This window comes from Lepidochelys kempii, chromosome 14 (genome assembly GCF_965140265.1).
Source record: "Lepidochelys kempii isolate rLepKem1 chromosome 14, rLepKem1.hap2, whole genome shotgun sequence".
Classification (NCBI taxonomy): domain Eukaryota; kingdom Metazoa; phylum Chordata; order Testudines; family Cheloniidae; genus Lepidochelys; species Lepidochelys kempii.
This window is the reverse complement of record NC_133269.1, coordinates 16,245,535-16,269,423: the sequence shown is the minus strand read 5'-3', so window position 1 is coordinate 16,269,423 and position 23,889 is coordinate 16,245,535. Positions and strand designations below refer to the sequence as shown.

Sequence of the window (23,889 nt, the reverse complement as noted above, 5' to 3'; positions counted from 1 at the left end):
TCCCCACCGAAAAGAGCTGTATTTTTAAGGTAGAAAAACCTGAAATTTTGCAGCTTTTACACAGTGTGTGAAATTTCAACAAAATGCAAAACCTCCAATCCTGACCAAATGCAAAAACCTCCAATTCCATCCAGATAGTTTTGTATGGCCTTGACTAGCGTGGAATAGAAGAAATAAAACCGCTCCTCTGAAAACAAGCGGCATTCTCCGGGGAGTTTGCGTCTCCCGCTTGTTATATTAGAAATGAACTTTCTGTATCCTTCCCTCCCTTCCCCACACTGTTCAGCATTCCGAGCCTTGCTCCAGATCCGAGCAATGAGGAAAAAACTTGGCCCTCTCTCTCCAACCAGCTTCAGCCCAATCATCGCCTCCCAAACGTCCGATTCTGAGGAGCACTCGGTGAGTATTGACCAGAGAAGCCAACCATCAGCCCTCGCGTGCGTAGCCCTGACCCTGCTGTTATTCCCAACGGTGTATAGTCACTGGGATGCAAAACAGTTCCCAGGCTTCTAAACAAAGGATAACCCAGGAAGGGGAATTCCTTCCGCTTTCAAGCCTGATCTTGTGGGAGTGACAAACTCCCACAAATCCAGGAACAAGGTGCATTGGCAGAGCTGTACAGGGTAGGGAATCCGGGGCTGGACTAGTCGGGGACATTGTAGCTCAGGATCAAGGTGCATTGGCAAAGCTGAGGTGGGGCGCAGGGCTAGCGTAGCGGGGGGCTGAGGGGTCTGGTAGAAGCTTGCACAGCCCTTGCCTGCTCTATGCCTCCCTCCAAGCCATGGTCTCAGGCCCTTGCATTCCTGGCCATCAAGTTTCATATCTATAGGCTGCCACTTTGGAATGAATTGCCCTGCCCGGAGCAGAGGGGGAAGTTGTGTTGTGAAACATGGGCTGTTGAATGCTCATTCCCAGGCCTGTCTCTGCTCCCTGTAGTCTTCTGAGAACATCCCTCCTGGCTATGAGGTAGTGTCTCTGCTGGAAGCTCTCAATGGGCCCCTCACTCCGTCCCCGGCTGCACTTCCACTGCATGGGCTTGGGGACAGCCACGGGGCAGGGATGCTGCCATCGTATGGCAGTGATGGCCACCTGCCTCCCATCAGGACGCTCTCTCCCCTCGACCGCTTGTCGGACTGTGGCAGCCAAGGGCTCAAACTCAAGAAGAGCCTGTCAAAGTAAGTCACTCGCCGCCTTTCCCTTCTGCACGTTACCGCCGAGGGAGAGGGACTCTGGCCTAAGCTTCCTCGTAGGGTCCAGCCCCTAGCTTCCAAAATGCTGGAGGACAGAGTGGGGATGGCAGGATCAGGCCCACAGCCAGTAAAGCCATGTGCTTGTGACCCAGCTCCCATTGATGCCAATGGGAATCCTTGCACGGACTTTAGCGGGCCCTGCATCAGGCCCCGTGACCTCACCCTGGTGGGTCCTGTCTGCCCTGTGCTTCTTCCCTAATGGTGTGGTCCTGCCTAGCATGCTGGAGGAGAAACATCCTCTTCCCCACCCCCTCAGTGCTGCCTCAGGTGCCTGTTGCATCCTGATTCTCCAGGGGACCGTTGGCACTTGGCAGAAATGCTGTGGTGGAGAATGTGTCAATGCCAAGGAACCCCGGGTGTTGGCTAAGGGCTCGGTCCTGTCGGGTGTCGAACACCCTCAGCTCCTATTTGGGTTCAGCTGGAGTAGGGGCAGCACCCCAGTGACATCAGTGGAACAGCTCTGGATTTATCCCAGGATAACTGGGGACAGATTTTTGGTCCAGAAAGCTGAACAGATGGGAGGAGAACCCCGTACAGAGAACAGGGCAAAGGCAAAGACCCTTGTTTCACTGATCCATGTAAATATCACTTTTTACCTTGCCGTTCTGTCTGTCATAAAGGTGCCCCAGAGACCTGACATGGGTCTGGGCTACAAAGGGTTAACACCCCTGCCACATGACTGCGGCTAAGACTGTTACACCCTCCACTGGCCCTTCCTGTGGAGGGCTGCAGCCAGTTGCATTTCCAGCGTGGGTTGTGCTAGTGAAATCACTGGTGCAATCGTAAATTAACAGGACTCTCCTTTCCCCCATCCTTGCTAGGTCAGTTTCTCAGACTTCCTCGGTCCTGCACGAAGAAGATGATGAGAAGTCCTGCAGCGAATCAGAAATCAGGATTTCCAGGAGGAAGTCTCCTCATCAGCATGAGGAGGTGATTGTTGAACAGGGTTCTGGTCCAGCCGTCTGCTCAGCAAAGAGACCCCATAGAACTGGCACTCTGGGGTTCCGTAGTCGTTCCATATAAAATGAGTCCAGTTTGCAAGCAAAGCTGTGTTGTTGTTTTTTTCTAACTGGCAACCCTGCAAACTCAGCCTGGGATCTGAGAGTCAAGCTGGGCTCTTTCTTTCTTGTGCATCGTCACCAGCAATGAAGATTCTTCAGCCAAGTGCTGTCTTCTCTGAATTACCCCTGTGCAGCCCTGTTGCCGTCTGGGCTTGCACAGATTTAACTGGGGGCATAATTTGAAGAGGCTGGGGATGTGCAGGTGACCTTGGAGTCGGTATGTAGTTAATATTTCTGATACGACCAGAGGCAGGAAAGGATCCTGCTGGTTGTCCCAGAGCTGTGTTTGGTTCTGCTGGGCTGATGGCAGTAAAATATAGCAGAGACTAAGTAGATTGGGCTCCGAATGCCCATGCAGGGCAGATCTGTTAAATAAGTAGGTGCTATTTTTATACAGTCGTTTTCTGGGTAGAGTCATTAATTAGCCTTCCATTCACAGCCCCTGCTATCTAATACTTTGCACGTTGAGTCGGACGCCCATGATACCCATGTGATGTGGGTCCATATTAGCCCCCTTGTAGAGTTGGGTAACAGGTGAAGTAAGGTCATAGAGTGCAAGTCAGCGGTAGGGCTGGGAATATCACTCCTCTCTCCTAGCCCGGCTCTCTGACCAATAGGGATAGAGGATGCTTTCTCCACAAAGATCAGTAGTGGAGTCTGTTGGTGATCAATCCGTCTGTCGTGCATGGCCCGAAAGCCTCCAGCTCACTCTTTGGTGGGTTCCCTCTATCCAGTGTGTTCGAAAAGATGTCCACATCAGTCCATTATCAGAATCTCATAGCAGTTTGATGGCTAATGTGAAAGGAGTTGGTGAGTTTTAGTCCTAATGTACAGGGGACCCATGCTGCAAAAGAGCACCCTGATAATTGGCTCACTCGTTGGCAGGCTCATCAGCAAGGCGAAAGGTGGAATGAGCACCAAGAGTGAAAAACCCTTCTCCCCTCTAGAGGTGGCCCTTGGAGAACAGGCATTTTAGTGGGACGTTGTGAACATATCTGCTCTGTTTATTGTCCTGAAGCTTCAAAGACTTTAATCTCCAGGGCTGCCAATTCAGAAACTGCCATGAGCCCTAAATGCCTTGAAAATACCAAATTAGAATCAGTTGCTTCACCTGCGGGGACCTGTCGTCCTCTTACACTGGTGTGTTTGCTCTCCTTCCAGGAATGTGGTGTGACACCAGAGAGTGAAAACCTCACCTTGTCCTCCTCGGGAGCAATAGATCAGTCTTCGTGCACAGGAACCCCTCTCTCCTCCACCATCTCCTCCCCAGAAGGTACAGTAGGAGAAGAGAGACAAGCAGTATTTCAGTGGTCACGTGGCTTCCTGATGGAATAGGAGCACGTGGCACTTTGCATTTGAGAAAGAGAGGACAAAGATCTTGTCCCAAGATGCTTCTAAGGGTCTGATCCTGCTTGCCTTAGTCATGTCTGCACTTTACTGGGAGTAATGCATGAATTAGGTGAACAGGATTTGAGCTGGCATGTTAATATCTTAATGGTCAAGCCCCATTATCTGTAGATTTCAGAGATGTTAAGACCAGAAAGGGGCCATTGTGATCATCTAGTCTGACCTCCGGCATAACATCGGCCGGAGATCCTCACGTAGTGATTCCTGCATCCAGCCCCGAAGTTGTAGGCTTCATGCAGGCAATGCATGCATCAGTAGCTTATTCCCACTGGAGCAGTTAAGAAGCCCCCCAGAAAGACAAGCGGTTTCTTTGTCAAGTGTTCAAAGGGCAGTTACCGACTGCAGTCTCCTGGACCCAGCTTGAAGGCACCAGTACCTGGGTTCGGAGAAGGAGAGTGTGCAATATCGACACCCGTCATTGTAGAATCCGTATTGCAAACTGACAGGTTTCAGAGTAACAGCCGTGTTAGTCTGTATTTGCAAAAAGAAAAGGAGTACTTGTGGCACCTTAGAGACTAACCAATTTATTTGAGCACAAGCTTTCGTGGGCTCAAATAAATTGGTTAGTCTCTAAGGTGCCACAAGTACTCCTTTTCGTATTGCAAACTGTTTCAGTTTCTTTCGTATTGCAAACTTGCAGTCAAACCTGCACAGTCACAGCTGCTCTGCCCTCTCTAATGCTGCCCTGCGTTCTCCACACTTCCCTTTCTCTCTAGATCCTGGCAGCAGCAGCCTGGCCCAGTCCATCATGTCCATGGCCTCCTCCCAAAGTCAGCACTCCCAGATCAGCACTGACACCATGTCTTCCATGTCTGGCTCCTATGTCGCTCCGGGCACAGAGGAAGAGGGGGACATGCTCCCATCCCCTGCTGCTGCCAGTGGGATTCCTTCAGAAGGAGAGGTAGGTATAGTGGACCTACAAGCATTTCATGCTTTGGGGGATAAGCTGATCACCATCTGGGGTCAGCAAGAAATGTACCTCTTTGTGGACTAGTATTACACAATGTGATCGATTATTTGCGGGTAGGGCTGTACATATGCCGGGGAGCAGTGATTGCAGGGGGGAGGGGAGTTTGTATTCAGGGGGGTAGTTTACATCTTCATGTGAAGCATCCAGCCTTGACAGGCTACCGCATTAGGTGGGCCAGCTGTGTGGGAGCCTAGTGATTCCTTTGTTCATATGGAACAACACCAGAGACTCTTTCACTTTCCAGTTTTCAAAATGCTCAAGTGCCTTAGTGACTAATGACTAGTCAATAGGCTCTTAGACTGCTAAGTGCCTAAGTCCTTTTGAAATGGGAGTTAGGCTCCTAAGTCACTTAAGCACATTGGACAATTTGACCTCAGCTCTTCTAGGCTATTAACCCAACTCTGGTCTGACTGCCCTTCTAGACGGGGCTGTACCAGCACTCCGGTCACTAGAGGGTTAATGTCTTTCGAACGCATGTGCGGTGAATGATGCACCCGTTTGTCATTTCAATTTGGAGTGCTAAGTTTTAGTCTTTTTCTAAGACCTTTTGCTCTCAAACAATAGAAAGAAAACTTTCTGGCAGAGGAGCCCTGAGGCCTTTCTCCCTTCCTTTCCCTTCCTCCTCGCTCCTCCCACTTTCCTTTGTAACTGTTAGATCAATTTCAAAAGTGTGCGTGAGAGAAAACACTGTAGAAAAGAACTGGCTTTTGGAACCAGCGTGGTCCCGTGGGGTAGGGCACTGGGCGGGAAGTCAGGAGATGGAGCCTCTATTCCTGACTCTGCTACAGACCTGCTGTACAGCCTTGGGCAAGTCAGTGCACCTCTGAGTCTCTCCTATATATCTGCTGAGACTGTCAGCTCTTCAGCACTGGGACTGTCTCAGAGTATGTCCGCACAGTGCCTACCACAATGGGGCCCTGATCTCAGGTAAGGCCTCTAGGGGCTACTGTCATACAAATAACTTCAGCTTTTTGGTTGCCAGGGGGGTTATCCTAAACAGCAGCTTGACAAAATTACAGTCAGAATTAGAAATTTGAAGCCCTATATATAAATCTCAGAAATATGTTTTTGGCTCAAGGAACATGGGTTGGAATCTTCCTTGAAAAACATTTTTTAGCTCAGTTGTGGCGCACCAAATAGAGAGAGTAAGTCTGCTAATGAGTCTTCCTCTCTCTGGGTGAGCCTTTGCCTTTCTGAAAGACAGTCCAATCTTGCTGGGGTCTATTATCCCAGCTACCTAAGGGCAGCCCCTGGTGATGGAGAACGTTAGCTGCATATTGCATTGATTCATGGACAAACCGTGCAAGTAGAATTGTCTGATTTCTCTTGTCCTCCTTTTGCAGTCAACCCCTGTGGAATCTCCAGATAGGAATTTTGTCAGTATCCCTGCGGAGGAGCGAGACGCGGAGGTAAAAGTCTACAGTCAAAAAGGAAGGAACTTGTCACTAGCTTTTCCTAATGATCTATGAGCTACATAATACACTGGATTCATGTGTGTGATCACACCGGTTGCTAGCAGCTGGTCCCAGTGCAGTGCTTAATTTGTGCAGGGCTGAACCCGGGCACCTCTGGGCTTGCCAGGTCAGTTGTGAAAGTAAAAAATGTGCACCTCTTTCGTTACAAATTAAGCCCTGCCCCAGCGAGTATAAGACCTTGCTACTTACCTGACGAAGCTATTCCTTAGCTCAAGTTTTAGAGGCATGTGCTTTTGTGCTGAAAGTCCTGGGGAGAGCTGTGTGAATAATGAATTATTTGGTTGGTTTGCTGGCAACTCAGAATTTGAAAACAAAAAAATCATTTCGGGTCAAACCCCAAAATGAAATTTTTGGCACATCAAAGAGGTTTTAAAAAATCTGTTTCTGGTCCAACAAAATGTTCCATTCAGCCCGACGTGAAAGGCTTTTGTTTCAGTTTTGAGCATTTTTAGGCTTTAAAAAAAATTTTTAAATAGAAGAAAAGGAAATTTTAAAACAAGCGCTTCAGATTGAAAAATTTAAAGCAAATATTTTGATGTTTTTCAGAATTTCGTCTCCACTCTTTTTCAATGGAAGCAAATTGTCAAAATCAGCACCAGTTTACAGAATGTTTCGGTGCTGCAGAATCGGCTTTTTTCACTGCCCCCCCCCCCCACACACACACACAAAGTTTCAGTCGAAAATATTGCGCCCAGCTCTAACCCTGGGTTCTGCCTCGGCTGATGACTCGCGGTGGCTCCATGTAGGTGGCCCGAGTATAATTACACTCAATGTCCTAGCTTGTCTTCCTTGGCTGGAGAAACTAGAGTGTCAATCTCTTGGGGGCTGGGGGGCCCTGAGATGAGTGAGAACTGCCACCAGGAGAGTTTTGTCGTAGCATCCTGAGGTGAGGAGATGCACCCGCCACCCCCACAGGACTGGCAGTAGCTGTGGGAGGGGCAGATCCTCCAGCAGTGATGCAGATTATCCCTGGGACAAGCTCAGAGGGTGAATGTTTAAGGTGCACAGGACTTTGCCTGGGTTCTGCGGAGTCTGGGCCACATTCACTCTGGCATGAGTGGGCCGAGCTCCACCAAGTCCCTTGGCACAGCGCCAAGCAGGTATCCTGAGCACCAAGTCAGAGCGAAAGGTGTGTGAGTCTGGCTATGGGTGCCCGGGGGAGCTAGGTAAATGCAAAGGGATGGAGGGCAGCATGGGTTCATGGCCAGCGTGCCTGTGGAGAGGAGGCTGGCGGAGTTGGAAGGACTCAGCTCCAGGTTCTTGGACAGAGAGTCCTTTGCTGTTCACGTTCACTGCCTGTCTTCTGTGTTGCAGGGGAACGATGTCATGGAGGAAGAGGACGGATCTCCCACCCAGGAAGATGGTAACAGACGTGGATCATTACTCCCCTCTGCTAGTTTTCGTTCTATTTCACCGGCAGGCGGCAGAGCGTATGCTCAGGGCACCGTGCCTAGTCAGAGAAGGGGAGCCAGCCTTCCCAGGAACGCTATCCTGCCCAATTATTGAGTGGGGAATAGGAGGGGGGCATCTTCTCTTCCACAACAATGAACTGGGGCTCAGGCTGGGAGGGGTAATGGGGAAAATGGGAGGGTGGGAGTTTTGGCAGAGGGCAGGTGTGAGAAGGAGACTCTCTGTGGCTTTGCAGTATGTTCGGGGAAGTGATTGAGTCCCTTGATGTCAAGACTCAGGCTCTGAGGATTCTCTACACCTGTATCAGGTCCCTAAGGGAGGCACGGACGTGGTTCTGTCTGCACAGTAAATGGGGCGTAAACCGTACAGTTTGCAGTGTCCTGGGATCCCCCTTCTTCCCCCTTTCTCCTGTCCCCGGCTGGTTATCTGAGCTGCAGCTCAGGCCTTTAGAGGGCAGCAGAAACTAGAGATGGGCCCGAGCTGAAGAGAGGATTGTGAACATCCCAAAGATGAAGGGGTTTCTGCTCTGGGGGGTTGGTTCAGGTCCCTCTGGAGCAGAAGCCAAAGTGTCCTCAGTGACAGATTATCTTCTCCACTGAGCAGCTGAGAAATAGTCGTGTTTAGGGTGAGCTGTTAACACAGGAGAGAAAAGCACGGGCAGAGCAGAGAGGAGAAACCCTGCAGGTCTATCCTCCCCCTCCTCCTCTTCCCAATTCTGCCTGTTTGCCAGACAGCACCAGCTCTTATGACAAGGACAGCGGCCTATCAGAAAGGAGAAATCTAGCGGACAAGGTGGGGTTTCACAGACGCTGCCATATTAATTGTAGCCCAGCTCAGCTGGTGCTCAGGAATCAGTGACACAGCGTGAGAAAACAGTGGGGTGTGCTTGGGTGGCTCAGAAGGAAGCTGTACTTTCGGGACTGCTGCAACGGGGCCCTTTTCCTTTCTGCCCCTGGCCCAGCTGCATCTAGATCCCTGCACAGAATCCACCCCCATACAGAGCACCAGCAGGAGGCATAGGCACCAGCTGGGCCCTCAAAATGAGAGGGACCCAGGCATCTTGCTGACTCTCTGCCCGGAGGTGAATTTAGCTCTGCCAGTGAAAAGCTAACAGGGTGAAACTCACTAGTGGCTCACTTCGTTGGAATTCCACCCACTTAGGCCAGTGGGGAATTAACCCCAATATCTTCTTGCAACACCTGTGTCCTCTTTAAGCAGCCGCTGCTGCAAGGAACGTTGATAGCTGAAGCATTCGTAGCGGATACGTGCTGGAGGGATCAAAGAAGCCAGGTGTCACGGATCCACAGAATCATTGCTATGCCCCCAGCCCTGGAACAGGCTCTGGGAGGAACCCCTTTGATGGGCTAGGTCCTCAAGGGGTCTCACTCTTCCTTAAGGTAGGCCATGCAGCCGCCCTACCTCCTGAAACTGAACCTCTGGGGCTTCAGCACTGCTGCTTCGCACCCTGAGCTGTGCTTAGTGAGGCCAACTGAGACAGACTCCTGGCGGAGACTTGCACCTCCCCGGTACTTGCCATGACACGCAAGCATCATTTTCAAAACAGCGTGGGGTTTATTAGTCCCCTGGACCATCGCAGTGGAAGTCCTTAGATTAGCACAGAGAAATAAAGGCCCATTCTGGTCAACCCTGAGCAGTTCCCCTTTCCATATTTGTGTGTCTCTGGTTAGACGTGAAGCCAAAAAAAAGGTCGCCAAACCACCCTGAAAAACCATTTATCTCCTTCTGCCAAGTGTTGCATTTTCCCATGCAAAAATAACAGAGCACAGACTCTGCTGTTTTGTGTCTTTATGGTAGAATCTCGCTAATTAGCCCTGATGACTAGGGGGCTCATTCCACAGCGACTGAAATTTGACAACTAGCAAATCAACAAAAACACACTTAAATAATCATCCTCAAGACTGCAGCGGTGTGAAATGTCTTTTGTTCATTCATGTTAACCCTTGCAGTTCTCTTTAATACTCATCCGGCTTCATTATGCACCAGTCGATAAATCAGCTGTGAAAATTTTGCAGCTCTGACACAAATGATCTGATGCCATTCTTGCTGAGGAACTGATCTCATGCCCCAATCAGTGGAGATCTTCCCATTGATTTCCCTGAGCACTGGATCACACAGTATTCCAAGGCAGAAGTCTCTGGGCAAAGGGAGGTGGATTTACTAGTGTAAATTGGGAGTATTTCTTTTTGGCAGTCAGTTGACTTACCCATGTGTAAAATGGGCATGAGCGAGGAGAAACAGACACAGATCTACTCATTTCCCCTTTATCTGGATGATAATAGCACCATCAGAGAAAGATGGATTAGGATTTTGCAGAACCTGACAGTTGTGTATTTTGTAAATTATGTCTGATTGACAGTTACCTCCGTGCTGAAAGTGGGGAGAGCTTGCCAGCGGTTTGTATTTTGGGGGAGGTGGCAGTGGTTATCTCCGTCGATCAGCACCATGAGATTCGACTGTGTTCATTTTTATTTTTAAGCCCCACAGCCCCATATTCAGAAATGCATCCAATAGAGACCAGAGGCAAACAAAAGCATGGACAGGGAGTAATCTTACTAGCTGCTTTCTTTAGCTTTTCCTAGCTACTCTCTTCTCTGCCTTTTCACCTGCATAATTACTGCTCTTACAGATGTTTCTGTTAAGTAATCCTCCTGGATTCCACAGCCCTCCTTGGTGACGTCAGTTGTCATGGCACAAGAAAGGAGGCAGCTGGGGAAACAGAGCAGGATGGCTTGAAACAAACGCATGCACACTGATTTGACTCCTTATTGTCCACTCTCTACCCATGTAGTTCTCGTTGTCGTTTTTAGAGCTATGTAATTACATTTGATTTCCGTCTCTCTTCCTATATTTTACAAGGGGGGGACCCAATTGCCTCTCTAACTGCATTAACTCCGTTACAGGCCAGAGGACAGGTGCTTTCCTAGGTATGGAGTGTGACAATAACAATGACATTGACATCGCGAGCGTGAAAGCGCTGGACAATAAGCTGTGCTCTGAGGCCTGCTTCCCTGGTGAGTGGCAGTCTGCTGAACATGAACTTTGGTTTGGGGGAGGAGGGGACGGAATTTCCACTCTCCCTATCTCTCACTCCCCACTTCTGTCCCGCTGCAACAGGCGTGTGTGTGTAGCTAGGCAGCTGGGAGCAGCAGATCATCTGGAAACAGGCTGAAGATGTTCCATTGTAGTGCCCACCTTCTGATGAGCATAGTCCTGGATCAGGGCCGCTGGGGCAGGGAAAGACTGCAGGTCTCCTACTCCCACTTGAGTTGTCACGGAAGGTGAATCCTTTGCCTCTGTTGGCCAGAGTGTCCAGTAGGTCTCGGCCTTCTGTGGCTTATTGGGTGAGCCCTGAAGCAAAACCATCCCTGTCTCCTTTTCAAGCCATGCAGCACTCACCCAGGTGAGAGGGTGGGACAGGGAGTTGGGGCCTGTAGCACAATACCGTATTTTGTAGCCAGGCAGCTCTGGGCCAAAGGAGAAGATCAGTGATCTCCCATTTCCTGACTGCTCCCAAACCTGCTGTTCTGGGTCTCTAAGGAAAAGGGTCCAAAAGGGAACCTAGAAATACACCGTAGGACAGACCTCTCAGGAGGCCGGGGGGGGTGGTCCTGCAAGAAGCTTTGCTCTTCTCCCCATTTGGTCAGCGCTCGCTGAGCATGAGTGAGGAGTGATGCTGGCTTGGTGGGGGTTTCTACCTGCCTAGGCAGCTTTGCTAGTTTATGGAGGATGGTCATTGGATGATCATAGTTTGTTTATTTACTGGCCAGTGTCTGCCTTTGGGTCCCACCTTCCCAGTGAAGTTATTGCGCCTTAGCCTGCAGTGCAGTGAAAACCAGCTTTGGTCTGGTCATGCGGACAGGAGCCAGGCTTTATCCACGGTTCTGAATCATGCTGCAGTCCCACAAGGCGGAAATGTGGTTCACTCCTGTGTATGCTGCACGGCCAAACTGGGTCTCAACTGGGACAGGGGCTACTGTGTTGTTACTGGTGGTTCTTCCAACACAGTGGCTTTTCGTAGCGTAGGCCGCATCTTAGTCACAGCAAGGGCGGGTCTGCTGGTTAGACGTCGGAATGTATGCTGCTTGTGAGCAGAAAATAGATTGTTTTAGTAACACAGGCCTTGATTGGCTGCTGGGGTAAATTGGAGAAGTTCTGTCAGCTTCAGCGGAGCCGCACTGATTTGTACCAGCAGCCGACCTGGCTCATAGTCTGTGACATCCAGTAGCTTTCAGACTTGGCAAAAGAACAGCATGAAATTCCACCAGGCCCTCCTCCTCCTTCCAAATAAAGAATCAGCCGTGGCCACGGGTCAGTTGCTTCCAGGCATCCTGTAGACCTGTTCTGATCTAGTGCTTCAGGAAGTGCCATCCACAAAGCAAGTGAATAGGGGGGTAACCAATGAATGGGTGTAAACACAGTCTAGTTATTGCTGGTTTTACTATTCCTCCACTGGGGCTCCCAAAAGACCCATCTCTCCTCCCAGCTTCTTAACTCTTTCCCTCTCTCTCCATTTTTTCCTGCCACATTTTTTTTACTAAGTACGGGTCCGTCTCTCCTGTATTTTTCTCTTGAGTTTGTTTTCACTGGACTCCATCTGTGTGAAAGTTCATGTTCACTCTGTCTCAACACAGTTTTCTCAATCCATGCTTTTGTCCTTCCCACACCCAGGGTTGCTCAACGTCACAAATTTATTGAGAGTCCCTGAATGTGTCTGGATGGGAGTAGGCATGGGGATAAAGGATCACAATTCAGAGCTGCTGTGGGATCTTTCCTACTTATCAGGGTTGCTTTCTTAAGTGTCATGGGAGCAAGATGGGAGTTGTCAGGCCAGCGTCAGCAAAAGGGAAAAGAGGAAGAGCGTTTGACCCCAGCACTGGTTCAAATTCACCCCTTGACACCACTAGACTGATTTTTTGGCCCCATATCAGTAAATTTGTGGACAAGCTGAATGCAACCCTGCCTATCCCTCCCATACACCCCTTCCCCAGAGCTGTAAATCAGGTGGCTCCCTGACCACTGTAGACCTGACATATTTGGAGAAACCTCCAGAGGACCTAGTTTTATTAGCTGTTGTGGGCGGGGGAATCCTTTCTAACCCCACCCAAAAAACACTGGTGCTTCCTCCTCGGCCGCCTCCCCTCCCATGGCAGCCATCCTAGTTCTGTTGCAGTTTATTCCACTTGGGGAAATGCAGCCAAGAGGTTGAGACCATACAGGGTCTGGCCATGGAACAGAGCCTGGAGTAAAGGCAGCAAATTATGCATTCAAATGCCTTTCTCCTGGGCTGGCAGCTGGTTTAAAGCTTCCACATGCAGGGGTGGTGGGAATGATTGGGCCACATCAGACACTCGGTTCCTTCCCTGTATGCTCCGGATCCGGTAAGAAGTGACTCCTCATAGTAGCCCAGAGCCAGGAGCATCCTACCCGAAGGTGTTGTTAAGGTGGTGTTTTAGACCACGCTCCTGTGGTTATTACTTTTTCTAATCTGGGGTTTTGTTAATGAATCAGCCATGTTGTGGCAGATAAGGAAGGTTGAATAAATACTCGGGGTCAAATTCTGCCATATTCCACTGCTGTGAATCCAGAGCAACCGCATTGGGTTCAGTAGTGTTACTGACATGGTTTGCATCCACGTAACCGAGAGCAGAACCTGGCTCTACTGAGCTTAGCTCCTGCTGTGTTTAATGGTACATGGAGAAGGCCAAATCTGTGGAGCCCTTGTGGAATAAATTGGGCACTGAGTACATGGCCGTGAGAAGTGGTGTCCATCCTCCAGGCTGCATGGCTGTTTGGCGGCTTTGCTGCTTGTGAGTCCTGTTGCAGAGCTCTCTCCTGCCTTGTGCGTGGGGCGCAGCACGGGTCTCTTAGCCCTGCTTGGGGCACGCTGCATCTCTGCTTGAATCCATCTCCTGCTTCAAAGCAGACAGCACTACTCACCTGGGGGAGATGGGGGCTGGGTGGGGAATGCAAACGTGAACTGCAATGGAGCACAGTATCTTAAGGTTGCCTGTCCTCAGATACACATAGCACTTCATGAAAGCTAGCTGGTTTAATAGGGGCTGGGTTTTCATTTTACTCCAGGATCCAGTCCTTTATTCTCCCCCTACCTCCTTAGTTCTGAGTTTATTCTATGGGTTTCCTTCCTACAGTGTTTCTTTGGTGAAAAGTTGACTCAGATTATAGATGCTGAGGGTCGGTAGCGTGGATAGAAACACAGATCTCTAGAGATAGATAGAGGAGGTGTAGATGAAATGGAAGTCAGTCCAGAGAGAACTGGGTTTATTCAGTCTGTAGAAAAGAAGAGTGAGGGGGGATTTGATAGCAGCCTTCAACTACCTGAAGGGGTGTTCCAAAGAGGATGGAGCTCGGCTGTTCTCAGTGGTGGCAGATGACAGAACAAGGAGCAATGGTCTCAAGTTGCAGTGGGGGAAGTCTAGGTTGGATATTAGGAAAAACTATTTCACTGGGAGGGTGGCGAAGCACTGGAATGGGTTACCTAGGGAGGTGGTGGAATCTCCATCCTTAAAGGTTTTTAAGGCCTGGTTTGACAAAGCGCTGGCTGGGAGGATTTAGTAGAGGTTGGTCCTGCTTTGAGCAGGGGGTTGGACTAGATGGCCTCCTGAGGTCTCTTCCAACCCTAATCCTTTATGATTCTATGAGAGGAAGTTATGTGATGAATCATGAGGTGGATGATTCCTGATGAAACAGATGATTCATAGTAGATCTAAGGCCTGATCCAATGACTCCTGTTGACTTCAGTGGACATCAGCTCTGGCCCTTATTGAAGAGGTTATTGAATCATCAGAGAAAAGGAGCAACTCTGTGCAGTACAGTACAGGCACGCACAGGCCAGATCCTCAGCTGGTGTATAAGCTCCACTGAAGTCAGTTTCCCACCAGCTGAGGATCTGCCCCACATATATTCATGTGTCAATCTTGATGCACAAAGAGGTGGAGACCATGAGAAAAATGTCCTGTTTCTTTGTCACTTTCAGTATCTATTTTATAATGCCCCTTCTGCTGTGGGGTTCGCTCTGCCGCACGCATCCCAACCCGGACTGTCTTCTCTCTGCCTTATGCACCAGCAGCAGCAAGAGCCTAGTATGCATTTAATCTCCGTGAATTACCTGTTCCAACTTACTTCGCTTTGAAACAGCTACGTTTTCTGGACAGAGATGCGTTTTCCAAAGTTTGCATGCCACACGTCCACCTACAAATTGAGATAATGGATGCAGAAAGCAGCACGCACAGCAAGAAGCAGCCAGCTATTCAGAACAGGGCAAACCTGAGCTTCTTTCCTGCAGATTCAATGCATCCAGCCGCTGTCAGAATGTGCACGCTCATGCGACAATTTCAGGAAAATTGCATGAGCAGCTCTGATTGCATCCAGGATCCTGGAGGCGATTGAAAGCTGTGACCACGCTACCGTTGAACTGTGTAAGGCTTTTTTTGTCACCATCATGGGGTTTGTGACAAAAAACTTGCCCCTTGTGGTGTTTTCACAAGGAATTGTGGTCTTTCCACCTCCAGGCAGCGTGTGGCCGAGCAGCATTCGGTCAGTTCTCATCAATGTGAATCTGTAAACATCCAGTGTTGTGCAGCATCCAAGAATGACTTGGATTTTTAAATGGTGGAATTTATTTTTTATTGAAAGACAAAGAATGTTGCCCAAAATGGTGTTGCCCCAGGGCTCCCCTCCCTGTGTTTTCTGTAATTTGGGGCGGGGGGGGGGGTTGAGGGAGGCTGCCATGTTAAACCAATGACTTTTTCAATGATAAATGGCCAGCCTTGGAAATGATACATGAAAGCGGAGACACTTGATCACTCCTTTCACTGCTGTGGATGTCTTTTTGGAGGAGAATTAGGTAGGAGCATCCTTGGAAAGATCACAAGGCAGCATCCCTCAGGGAGATTTGATACAGCACAGGACGGTCTCGGTTACGCTGCCGACCTCACAGCGGGGACAAGGTTTAAATAAACATGACAGGCTATTCTGAATCTTCAGCAGATTTAAAGTCAGGCAAGGGCCCTTGTTGTAATTATGTAAATTACTAGAAGCATAAGCATTTTTGCAGCAGGCTTATTTCAAATGGCTTAACTTCTATTACGGATGCTCTTCCAAGAGTTAGTCATTATGGATCTGATGAAAAGACCATTGAAGCAAGAGAAAGACGGAGGAAATTGTAGGTTTTCAACTGAGCAGGGAAGGAGAGCTAATAAGGTATTTAATGCCTATTTTGCTTCAGTCTTCACTAAAAAGGTTAATGGTGACCAGATATCCAGTGTAATTAATATTAACAACAAGGGGGTAGGAATGCAAGCCAAAGCAGGGAAAGAGCAGGCTAAAGAAAATGTAGATAAGTTAGATGTATTCAAGACAGCGGGGCCTGATGAAATTCATCATCGGGTTCTTAAGGTAGTAGCTGGAGCAATCTCGGAACCATTCGGCCGAGGTCCAAGCCGGCATTACATTTCTATGATTCTCTGACGTCGGGGTGGGGTGGGGGGAGTGTATGTAATCAATACCATATTTCTCTGCATCAAGTCTCCCTGTGGAATGCTGCCTTCTGATCTTTGAAGGACTCTCCTTGCTAATCCAGTTCTATATAAAGAACCTTCTTAGTGATGCAATGTCTAGGTCCTAATGGATTTTCTCATCTTGTTAATTTCCCGTCAGCTCTGGGACCTGAAGATTTACTTGTGTAGCTCTTTAGCTCAACCTCGAAATGAAAATCAGTTAACATTAGAAACATAGAATTCCACAAATAATCTTTGATGCAAAAATGCCAGAGCATTGTAAAGTGAGTGTAAACAGTGTGATGTAAAGGAGCATTAGTGTAAATCAGAATTAGGCCCCTAATGTGCATTAGCTAAAGATAACTCTGCTCCTGGGGAATGATTTGAAGGTACTGTGTTACTGACGAAAGCAAGCAGGCAGTTTAAATGGACACACTTTGCAATATACTATAAACATCTCAGTTAAATTGGAACCTTATTTTGCTGTGTGGGTGTCCAGAGATAGCAACTTTTATTAAGGGCTTACATTTTCCAAGTTGCTGATCAAGGGCAGCCTTCATTTACTGCACTGGAAAGAAACTGTGAATGCATCAACACCTTTGAGTAATGCATCCTTTACTTAGCTCAGAAGCCTTGTAAATTTTGGCCATTGGGCCCAGTTCTGAACTCCTGTCAGTATAGATCAGATGTTACTCCTCTGAAATCAGTGGGAATACACCCATGTCAAACTGCACTGACATGAATTCAGAGTCCAGGTTGTACTGTTTCATTTTGATTGTTGTTTACTTTTTAGAGTAATTCACTCCACTAGGTACACAGCACAGCCCTACATAGAAAGCTGCCTGGTGGTAGCACATTCTGTTTACATGATGCTTCTGTAAATTTACTTTCTGCCATAACACTTCTTTCAGCAAAGCATAGCTACATTAAAGGCCAAGAGGGTGTGCTTAGTAAATTGCCCAGTATTATCTTTGGACATTGCAATATAAAATGAGCATCCAGCAGAGCTCACATGGACAACTATCTCTTGGGTAAACAAGGCTGAGGTATTCTCTTCCTCTCTGGAAATATGTAATATTTCAGCTCACTGTTTTAAAAGCTGAGCTGTTTTATCCCAGTCATAGCTGTCATAATATATGGAATCACTGTCTTAAGCAAGAGCCATTTGTTTTAAAAAAAAAAACAAAAAAAAAAAACCCCAAAAAACGATTACAAACTCCGTTCCAGACAAACAGGCTTTTACCCAACTTGAGTTCTAGCTTTGTCTTCCTTGTTCACCAGGGCTGCTCCCTGTTTGGAACACTTTACAGCACAGAGACATCTAGTGCCTGAATAATATATTCTAAGTAAGCATATCATAGGGGCTGCAATTCACTGGTCAGGAAAAGGGATCCTTGTGGGAGTGCTTCTAGCATGTGGTCCTACTTCTATTTAAGTCAGTAGAAATAGAGTCAGGCCCATAGTTTCACAATCACTTCGGGGTCTGTGGTGTAATACATATCCTATAATACATCGTACAAGCAAGTGTTTGACTACTTAGTGCCCAGGGACCGGGAGAAAATGGCTCTGAGGCACTTCACAAACAAAAGTTTTCCCAACAGTGGATTTTCCCAGGGTAATTCCAGTGGCAGAGGATGCATGAGAGGGTTCATCGGTATGTATTGTCAGAGTTCCATGGGAATTGGGTGCTGAACTCCCACTCAAATTCTGCAGGATTTGAGCTTCTACCTACGTTAGGTCCTTTGAAAACACCAGCCTAAACCCCCTTGGACCACTTGATCGCTACACCGTGCAGGCATCCCACACAGAAAGTCTGTGGAGTGTGAACTCTATGGGGCTAGCCCTGTTCTCACTTACGCTGGGTTAAATCAGGAATATCTCTATTGACATCAATGGAGATAAATTGGTGCAGGGCAGGTGCGATCAGAATCAGGCCCACTGGGTTTGGTGGCAGGAATGTTCAGAGTGTAGCTTCATCCAAACATTCCCAAACCAGAACTGAGCCCAAGCTGTATAATCTTTTTTCACAAGGACACATTTGTTTCTTTTTCTTTGGCAGTCGGGGACAGATGTGAGGGAGCCATGCAGATTCCAGGGGGATGGACAGGAGTTTGGGAGGAAGAGCCCCCAGGAAAGTGGGGAAATCTGTGTCTCTCTTCATAAAAGAAGCGTGGCTCGTAAAAGTGAGCTGTCCAGGCCCTGTCCTCCAGATTTGTCTTTTGCTGTTCTCTCTTCCATTAGATTTAACTGTGCACTCCTGACTGTGGTAACGGGTGGAGAACTCCACCGTAAACCTGGGCGTTCAGATGCTGTGAACATGCCATTCAGCTTGTAGAAAGTCGAGTGGTAATCGCCATTTGCTGGAGCGTGTGGCTTTGTAGGGCTTTGTCTCCCAACCCAGCAGTTTTAATGGCATGACGTGTGGAATACAGTGTCCCTTGGGTGCAACGTCTATCCCTTCCGCCCAGAAGGGAGCCAGGGTGGGTTCCTTCCATTTCTCCCATCACAGCCAACTCAGATGGTCTCTAAGGAACATCGTCCGAGCTGGGGCACGGTGCCAGAGCCTTGTGTTAACCCAGCCGGGGCGTGGCGGGGTTTGCATGGAGAACCTCCTGCAGTAATACAAGGATCACAGGGTAACCAACCTCCTGTGTATTGCTGTTTCTGTTTTGTGCGTGTGTCTTTTGTTCACCATTTGCTTTTGGTCTTTTCTGCTGAACAGCCGTGGTTCCGGAGTCCTGCCCTATAAACATTGACGAATAGGTATGAGATATGCAAAGTCCGAACAACCCTCACTCTCCTTTTACTGTTTGATTTTTTTCTTTTTTTAGACTTCTCTTGATGAGCCAAATTGCCCCCAAGCCACGATTAATGGGGAAAAAAATCTGGCCTCGCCCCTGTACACCTTGTTGGTGAGCGTGTCCCCTTGAGAACGTCAGCGGGGATTTCCAAACCCGATGAGCCTGGATCGCCATTGCTCTGCATCTGGGGTCGTCATTGACACCAGTGCACGGTGGGTGTCGAACACTCCTGGAGCAGAACATTTCACCCACTGGGCACTGGCATAACGGATGCCGCAAAGTGCAGGGCAATGGAGAATGGGGCCTGCTGCTTGGATTCAGCGTGAAAGACCGGTTGTATGTTGGGGGGCTTATTCTGAAGCTGGGCTGCTCTCCTCCTGCCTCTGCCACTGGGTGTGGTTTAAAAACAAACAGTGAAGGCTTTGATGAGTTCTGCCAGCGTGTGCTACCCATCCCGTGCAAAGGGAAAAAGCCAGTCCCAGTGCAGTTCATGTGCCCCTGGCAAAAAAACAACCAACCCAAAATAATACCCTGGGGTGGTTTGTAGGGGAATAAATTACCCCTCCATGGGGTAATGGAATGTTGCTTTGGACGGGGAGTGCAGGTTCTGGTTTGTGTTGGAGTTAATCAGGCAAAATAGTTTCTCCCTGGAGAGATCTTCCAATTCCTGCTCTGTTTGGCCTCATTGGGGCTATCTAGCCCAATGGGGGACGTTTGTTAATGTTAACCTCTTATTTTATTATTTACATTGCAGTGAGGCCTGAAGGTCCCTAGTGTGCTGGGTGTTGTATGTAAACACAGTGAGAGACAGTCCCTGCCCTCAATGACCTGACCATCTAAATAGACAAGACACACGAAGGGAGCATTGTTATTTTCCGCCATTCACAGATGAGGACCTGAGAGCTGGGGCCCAGAGGACTAGGCCTGATCTGGCGCTATTGAAGTCAAGGGTTCAGTGCGAGCAGTGACTTGCCCAAGGTCACACAGGGAGTCAATGGCAGAGTCAGGAACTGAATCTAGGTCTCCTGAATCCCAGTCCAGTGCTTTAACCCCCAAATCACCCTGCTTCCCTTTTCTAAGCAGTTTCTGTGGGGTTTTAAACCATCTATCTCTTGTTGACTATAAGGGCCAGAGTTTTATAGGTAGTTAGGTGCCTACCTCCCTTTGAAATCAATTGAGGATAGGGACTTAAATACCTTTAACAATCTGAACAGAGCCCTCCTACCCCTCATCCAACATCCCCATTTTATAGCCTGAGAATCCTGCTGACCTCTTTGTGTGCATTAGCAGTTCAGGTCTTCAGCCTCCCTTAACCTGCTGGATTTGACTGATTTCTGTGGACTTTATGCCATGAGAAAGTACATGTCAAGTCAGTGACCTTTCACCCTGAAAAAATCCCATGTGTAGCTAGAGCAGTGATATGCAGCCTTTGGCTCTGGCCCCACATGTGGCAGTGAGAGGCCAACAGATCTAAGAGGAGCATCTTATGCCCTACCTAGTCTTGGGCAGGGGCCCAAGTCCCCTCCACAATGCACACAAAGTGGTGGGGAAAATGCTAAACCCTGGGATCCCTCTCCATCTTCCCAGCAGCCAGGAAGGAAGGGGCAAGCAGCTGGTGGACCAAATTCATCCCTAATGTAATTCCATGGCAGTGAGTGGAGCTGCACCCTGGATTTGCATGGCCCAGTATTTGCAGGGACCTTGCCAACAGCCAGAAAACAATCCCAGGTGCCATCCTGATGCTGCTTCTCCATGGTAGCTTTCAGCAGTGGCATCAGGCCGGGGATCCTGTGGCAGCCCAACAATGGGGCGTACATATTGCCCTTTCAGGATGTCATGCCAGGATTAGTTTTGTGTCTCCGCAAAGCCTGCTGCTGCTAACATGGATTTCTAGGTCTCAGGGACGGAGAGGTGGGAGAATCCCCCTCTCCTGGGATGTTTCTTCATTCTCTCAGCAAATAAACAAACAATGGGGGTGATGCCATTTTGATTCTGGAGCAAAACACTCCAAGGCTTGTGAGCCTTGCTGTAAACTCACGGGAGTTAGCCGCCTCGTTTAGCATTGTGCCGTAGGCAGGCTAAGCGCCATAAATTCCCTGGGCAAAAGTGTAATGCCTTTGGCCTAAATTAATACAGACACACGCTTCCTGCACTGAGCAAAAATCCCAGCTCAGCACAGGGGTTATGTTTTTAGTTTATCTACAGCTGCAGGCTCTGTTCAGAAGCCAGGTAATTAAGACATACAATGGATTGTTGTTGCCATTGTACATTTTGATTGAAGTGAGCACTAGGGTATCCTAGTCATTTCCACAGCAAGGAGCCTTTGAGCCGTTACAGGGCGATCTTTGTCCCGCTGCAACCAGCGCTGCTTTGAGGGAGCAGTTTTCATCTGCAGCGTACGGTGGAAGCCAGTTAAAGTGAAGTCATTTTTCCCAGCATGGGTTGCTGTAAGATGAGGTTCTCCTCTAGCTGGAATCACCCCTGGTAGTTTGCAAAGCGCCGAACAACGTGGGACTCATTGGAGCGCCAGTGTTTGTGAACTCACACATTTAGCTGAAAATCTGCCCCGGCCATGAACTTCTAGACATTTGGATAAAATGGGGCCCAGGGAGGAGACCAGCCCACTGTAATTTTGCAAAAAAGAGTCCAAAACCCAGCTGTTGGCAGAACTGCTTCCCCAGCTCCCTGCTGCTGTCCCATCCTTCTCCAATTATAGGGCAATTCCACTCTGTGCCCAGATTTAAAATATCAAGTGGTATCTCTGAGGTCCCCTGTTCTCTGCTGACAGTGGGCACCACTGTGCAGCGTGTAATCACCGTCTTCTCTTCTCCAGGCATCAAGGGGTCAGATGACAACGCCCTGACATGCAGGCCAGCCCAGAGGCACCATCTGTCTTCCAGGAGCATCAACCTGGAAGATGAGGAAGATATGCAGTGCATGATGGGCCTGCTGGCTGTCTGAAGAGACTCCACCCTCTCGGGGCCTGCATGTTCATTCCAGCACCACACTGGAGGGAGGGCAAAGTCCCCCACCCCCCACACTTCCCCAGCACTAAAGAAATGCAGAGCAGCAGCTCTGTGGGCATTAACACCTCAAATCCAGCAGATGTAGCGGGACTGATTTTTACACAATTGAACCTGGACATCTCATTGCTCCTCGCTGTGGACCCCTTTCCGATATTTATGCTAAGACAAACTGGGCTCACCATAATAACAGCAGAAGGGGTTTTGGTTGAATTAAGGAAGAGTGGCTACCCAGGTCTGAGGCTTTCCAGTCTCCTCCTGACATCTGTCCACGTGCTGTAGCCAAGGCTAGTTGGTTCTCTCGCCACCCACTCCTGTCCCCTTCAGTGTGGTGACCAGGGAATAGGGGAGGAAAGAGCCAATTTTTTTTTGCATCCGCCACTCCTGCCTCTTCTCTCCAGTCTTCGCTGATAGTTTGAGCCTCTAGCTTCCTAGCTGGGCCCCTGGGCAGCCCTGAAAGGTCTGCGTGCATGACCCCGCAGGAGATGTCCCAGTGTGGGAGGTCTGCATGACACCGATGGCCTCCCTCTAGGGAAGTGGGGGAGGGAAATGAGGGTTCGCCTCTGGGTTGGAGAGGTGGGTGCCATCTGCACTTGGCGGTTGGTTAAGAGAGAAGCATGACTGGGAGCAAGCCTAGCTGCCCATGGGCAGGCTCTCCCTCCTGTGTCCATCTGCATTTAGAGGCACTCACAATTAGTTCACATCCATCTACCTCGCAAGCATACAGTATCCACCTCACTCGCTCAGCTGCACGCACACTGCAGGTATAAGTTTCCCCAAGGCCTGAGCCACGTAAGACTAAATCCTGATCTCATTAAAGTCAATGGGAATGTAGCCATTGCCTTCAGTGGGAACAGGATTTGGCTGCTCGTGCTCACGATGAGCCTCCAAGAGGCGGGCTCACACACATCCATGGGGACACCTGTGCTGGTGCATGCAAGCAGGTGAGCTTACAAATGAGGGCTGGCATACCTGAGTAGGTGCACTTAAGTGTGCAAAAGACCGTGCATATGTAGGCTTATGTACACGCCAGAGTGCCTGCACCCTGGTGCATGAATGTGCACGTGGTTGTGAGTGCATATTCACATTCGCTCAGCCCTCCCTTGTCCTGCCAGGTGATGATGTCTTTACCCTGAGACCGACTCGTGAGGGTCACGCCTGCAAATTCGTGCTTTAAATGCGACTGCTTTCTCACCTTCAAAATATCCCCTCCGTCCCCCTTACCCTCCTCCCTCCAACCAGCCTGCGGCTCCAGGCCTTTCTTCCTGCCACAAAACCAACCCCAAGCAATAACCTAGCTCCCACCGCTCTGAGCCGTGACTCAGCAAGAGATCAGAGGAAGGGCAATTATCGGCCTGGAGGTGGGGGCTCACTTCTTCATCTTCAGCCCTTGCTTCTGCCTGGTATCTAACTAGAGGATCTGGGGCAGGGAAATGGTAGCCTAGTTCCCTACAATGAAAGCCACAGCAAGGGACCAGCAGCCAGCCTTTTCCACATAGTCTTCCAAACTGCCACCGGTGCTCCAGGCAGCGTGGTAAGGGGGCGGGGAACAGGGGGGTTGAATGGGGGCAAGGGGGCAGTCAGGAAGGGGGGGGTTGGATGGGGCGGTGGGGGGCAGTCAGGGGCAGGGGTTCCGGGGCAGTCAGGGACAGGGAGAAGGGGTGGTTGGATGGGGCAGGAGTCCTGGGGGGGTCGGATAGGGGGCAGGGGGCCAGGCCACGCCTGGCTGTTTGTGGAGGTTCAGCCTCCCCTAACCGGCCCTCTGTACAATTTCAGAAACCCGATGCAGCCCTCAGGCCAAAAATTTTGCCCGCCCCTGCTCGAAAGTACCTTGCCGAGAGCATCGGCAAACAACAACGCGTGCCCTCCGATCTCCCACTGCTGGTACCATTCCTCCCACTCCACCCCCACTTTTCACTCCTTTCGATTTCTGGGGGAGGTGGGGGTACTGGCCT

General features: G+C 49.3%; 1 protein-coding gene across 5 annotated transcripts in view; it reads left to right on the top strand.

Annotated features, from left to right (window-relative positions):
* RNF157 (ring finger protein 157) overlaps positions 1–23,475 on the top strand; it is a 79,390-nt gene extending 55,915 nt beyond the window's left edge. The window contains exons 11-21 of one of the 5 annotated variants that reach the window (XR_012154782.1): positions 287–399; positions 937–1,175; positions 2,072–2,180; positions 3,473–3,584; positions 4,435–4,619; positions 6,032–6,097; positions 7,478–7,526; positions 10,495–10,605; positions 18,170–18,293; positions 18,833–18,873; positions 21,745–21,793. Coding sequence is in view for 2 of the 5 variants with exons in the window: in XM_073310595.1 (XP_073166696.1) it covers positions 287–399; positions 937–1,175; positions 2,072–2,180; positions 3,473–3,584; positions 4,435–4,619; positions 6,032–6,097; positions 7,478–7,526; positions 10,495–10,605; positions 21,745–21,872 (1,112 nt within the window). In the remaining 3 variants the exon portion in view is untranslated. Of the gene's footprint in view, positions 1–286; positions 400–936; positions 1,176–2,071; positions 2,181–3,472; positions 3,585–4,434; positions 4,620–6,031; positions 6,098–7,477; positions 7,527–8,791; positions 8,971–10,494; positions 10,606–18,169; positions 18,874–21,744 lie in introns of those variants that run through there. The other 4 variants (XR_012154781.1, XM_073310596.1, XR_012154783.1 and 1 more) reach the window with 4 other exon arrangements.
* Positions 23,476–23,889: the final 414 nt, after the last annotated feature.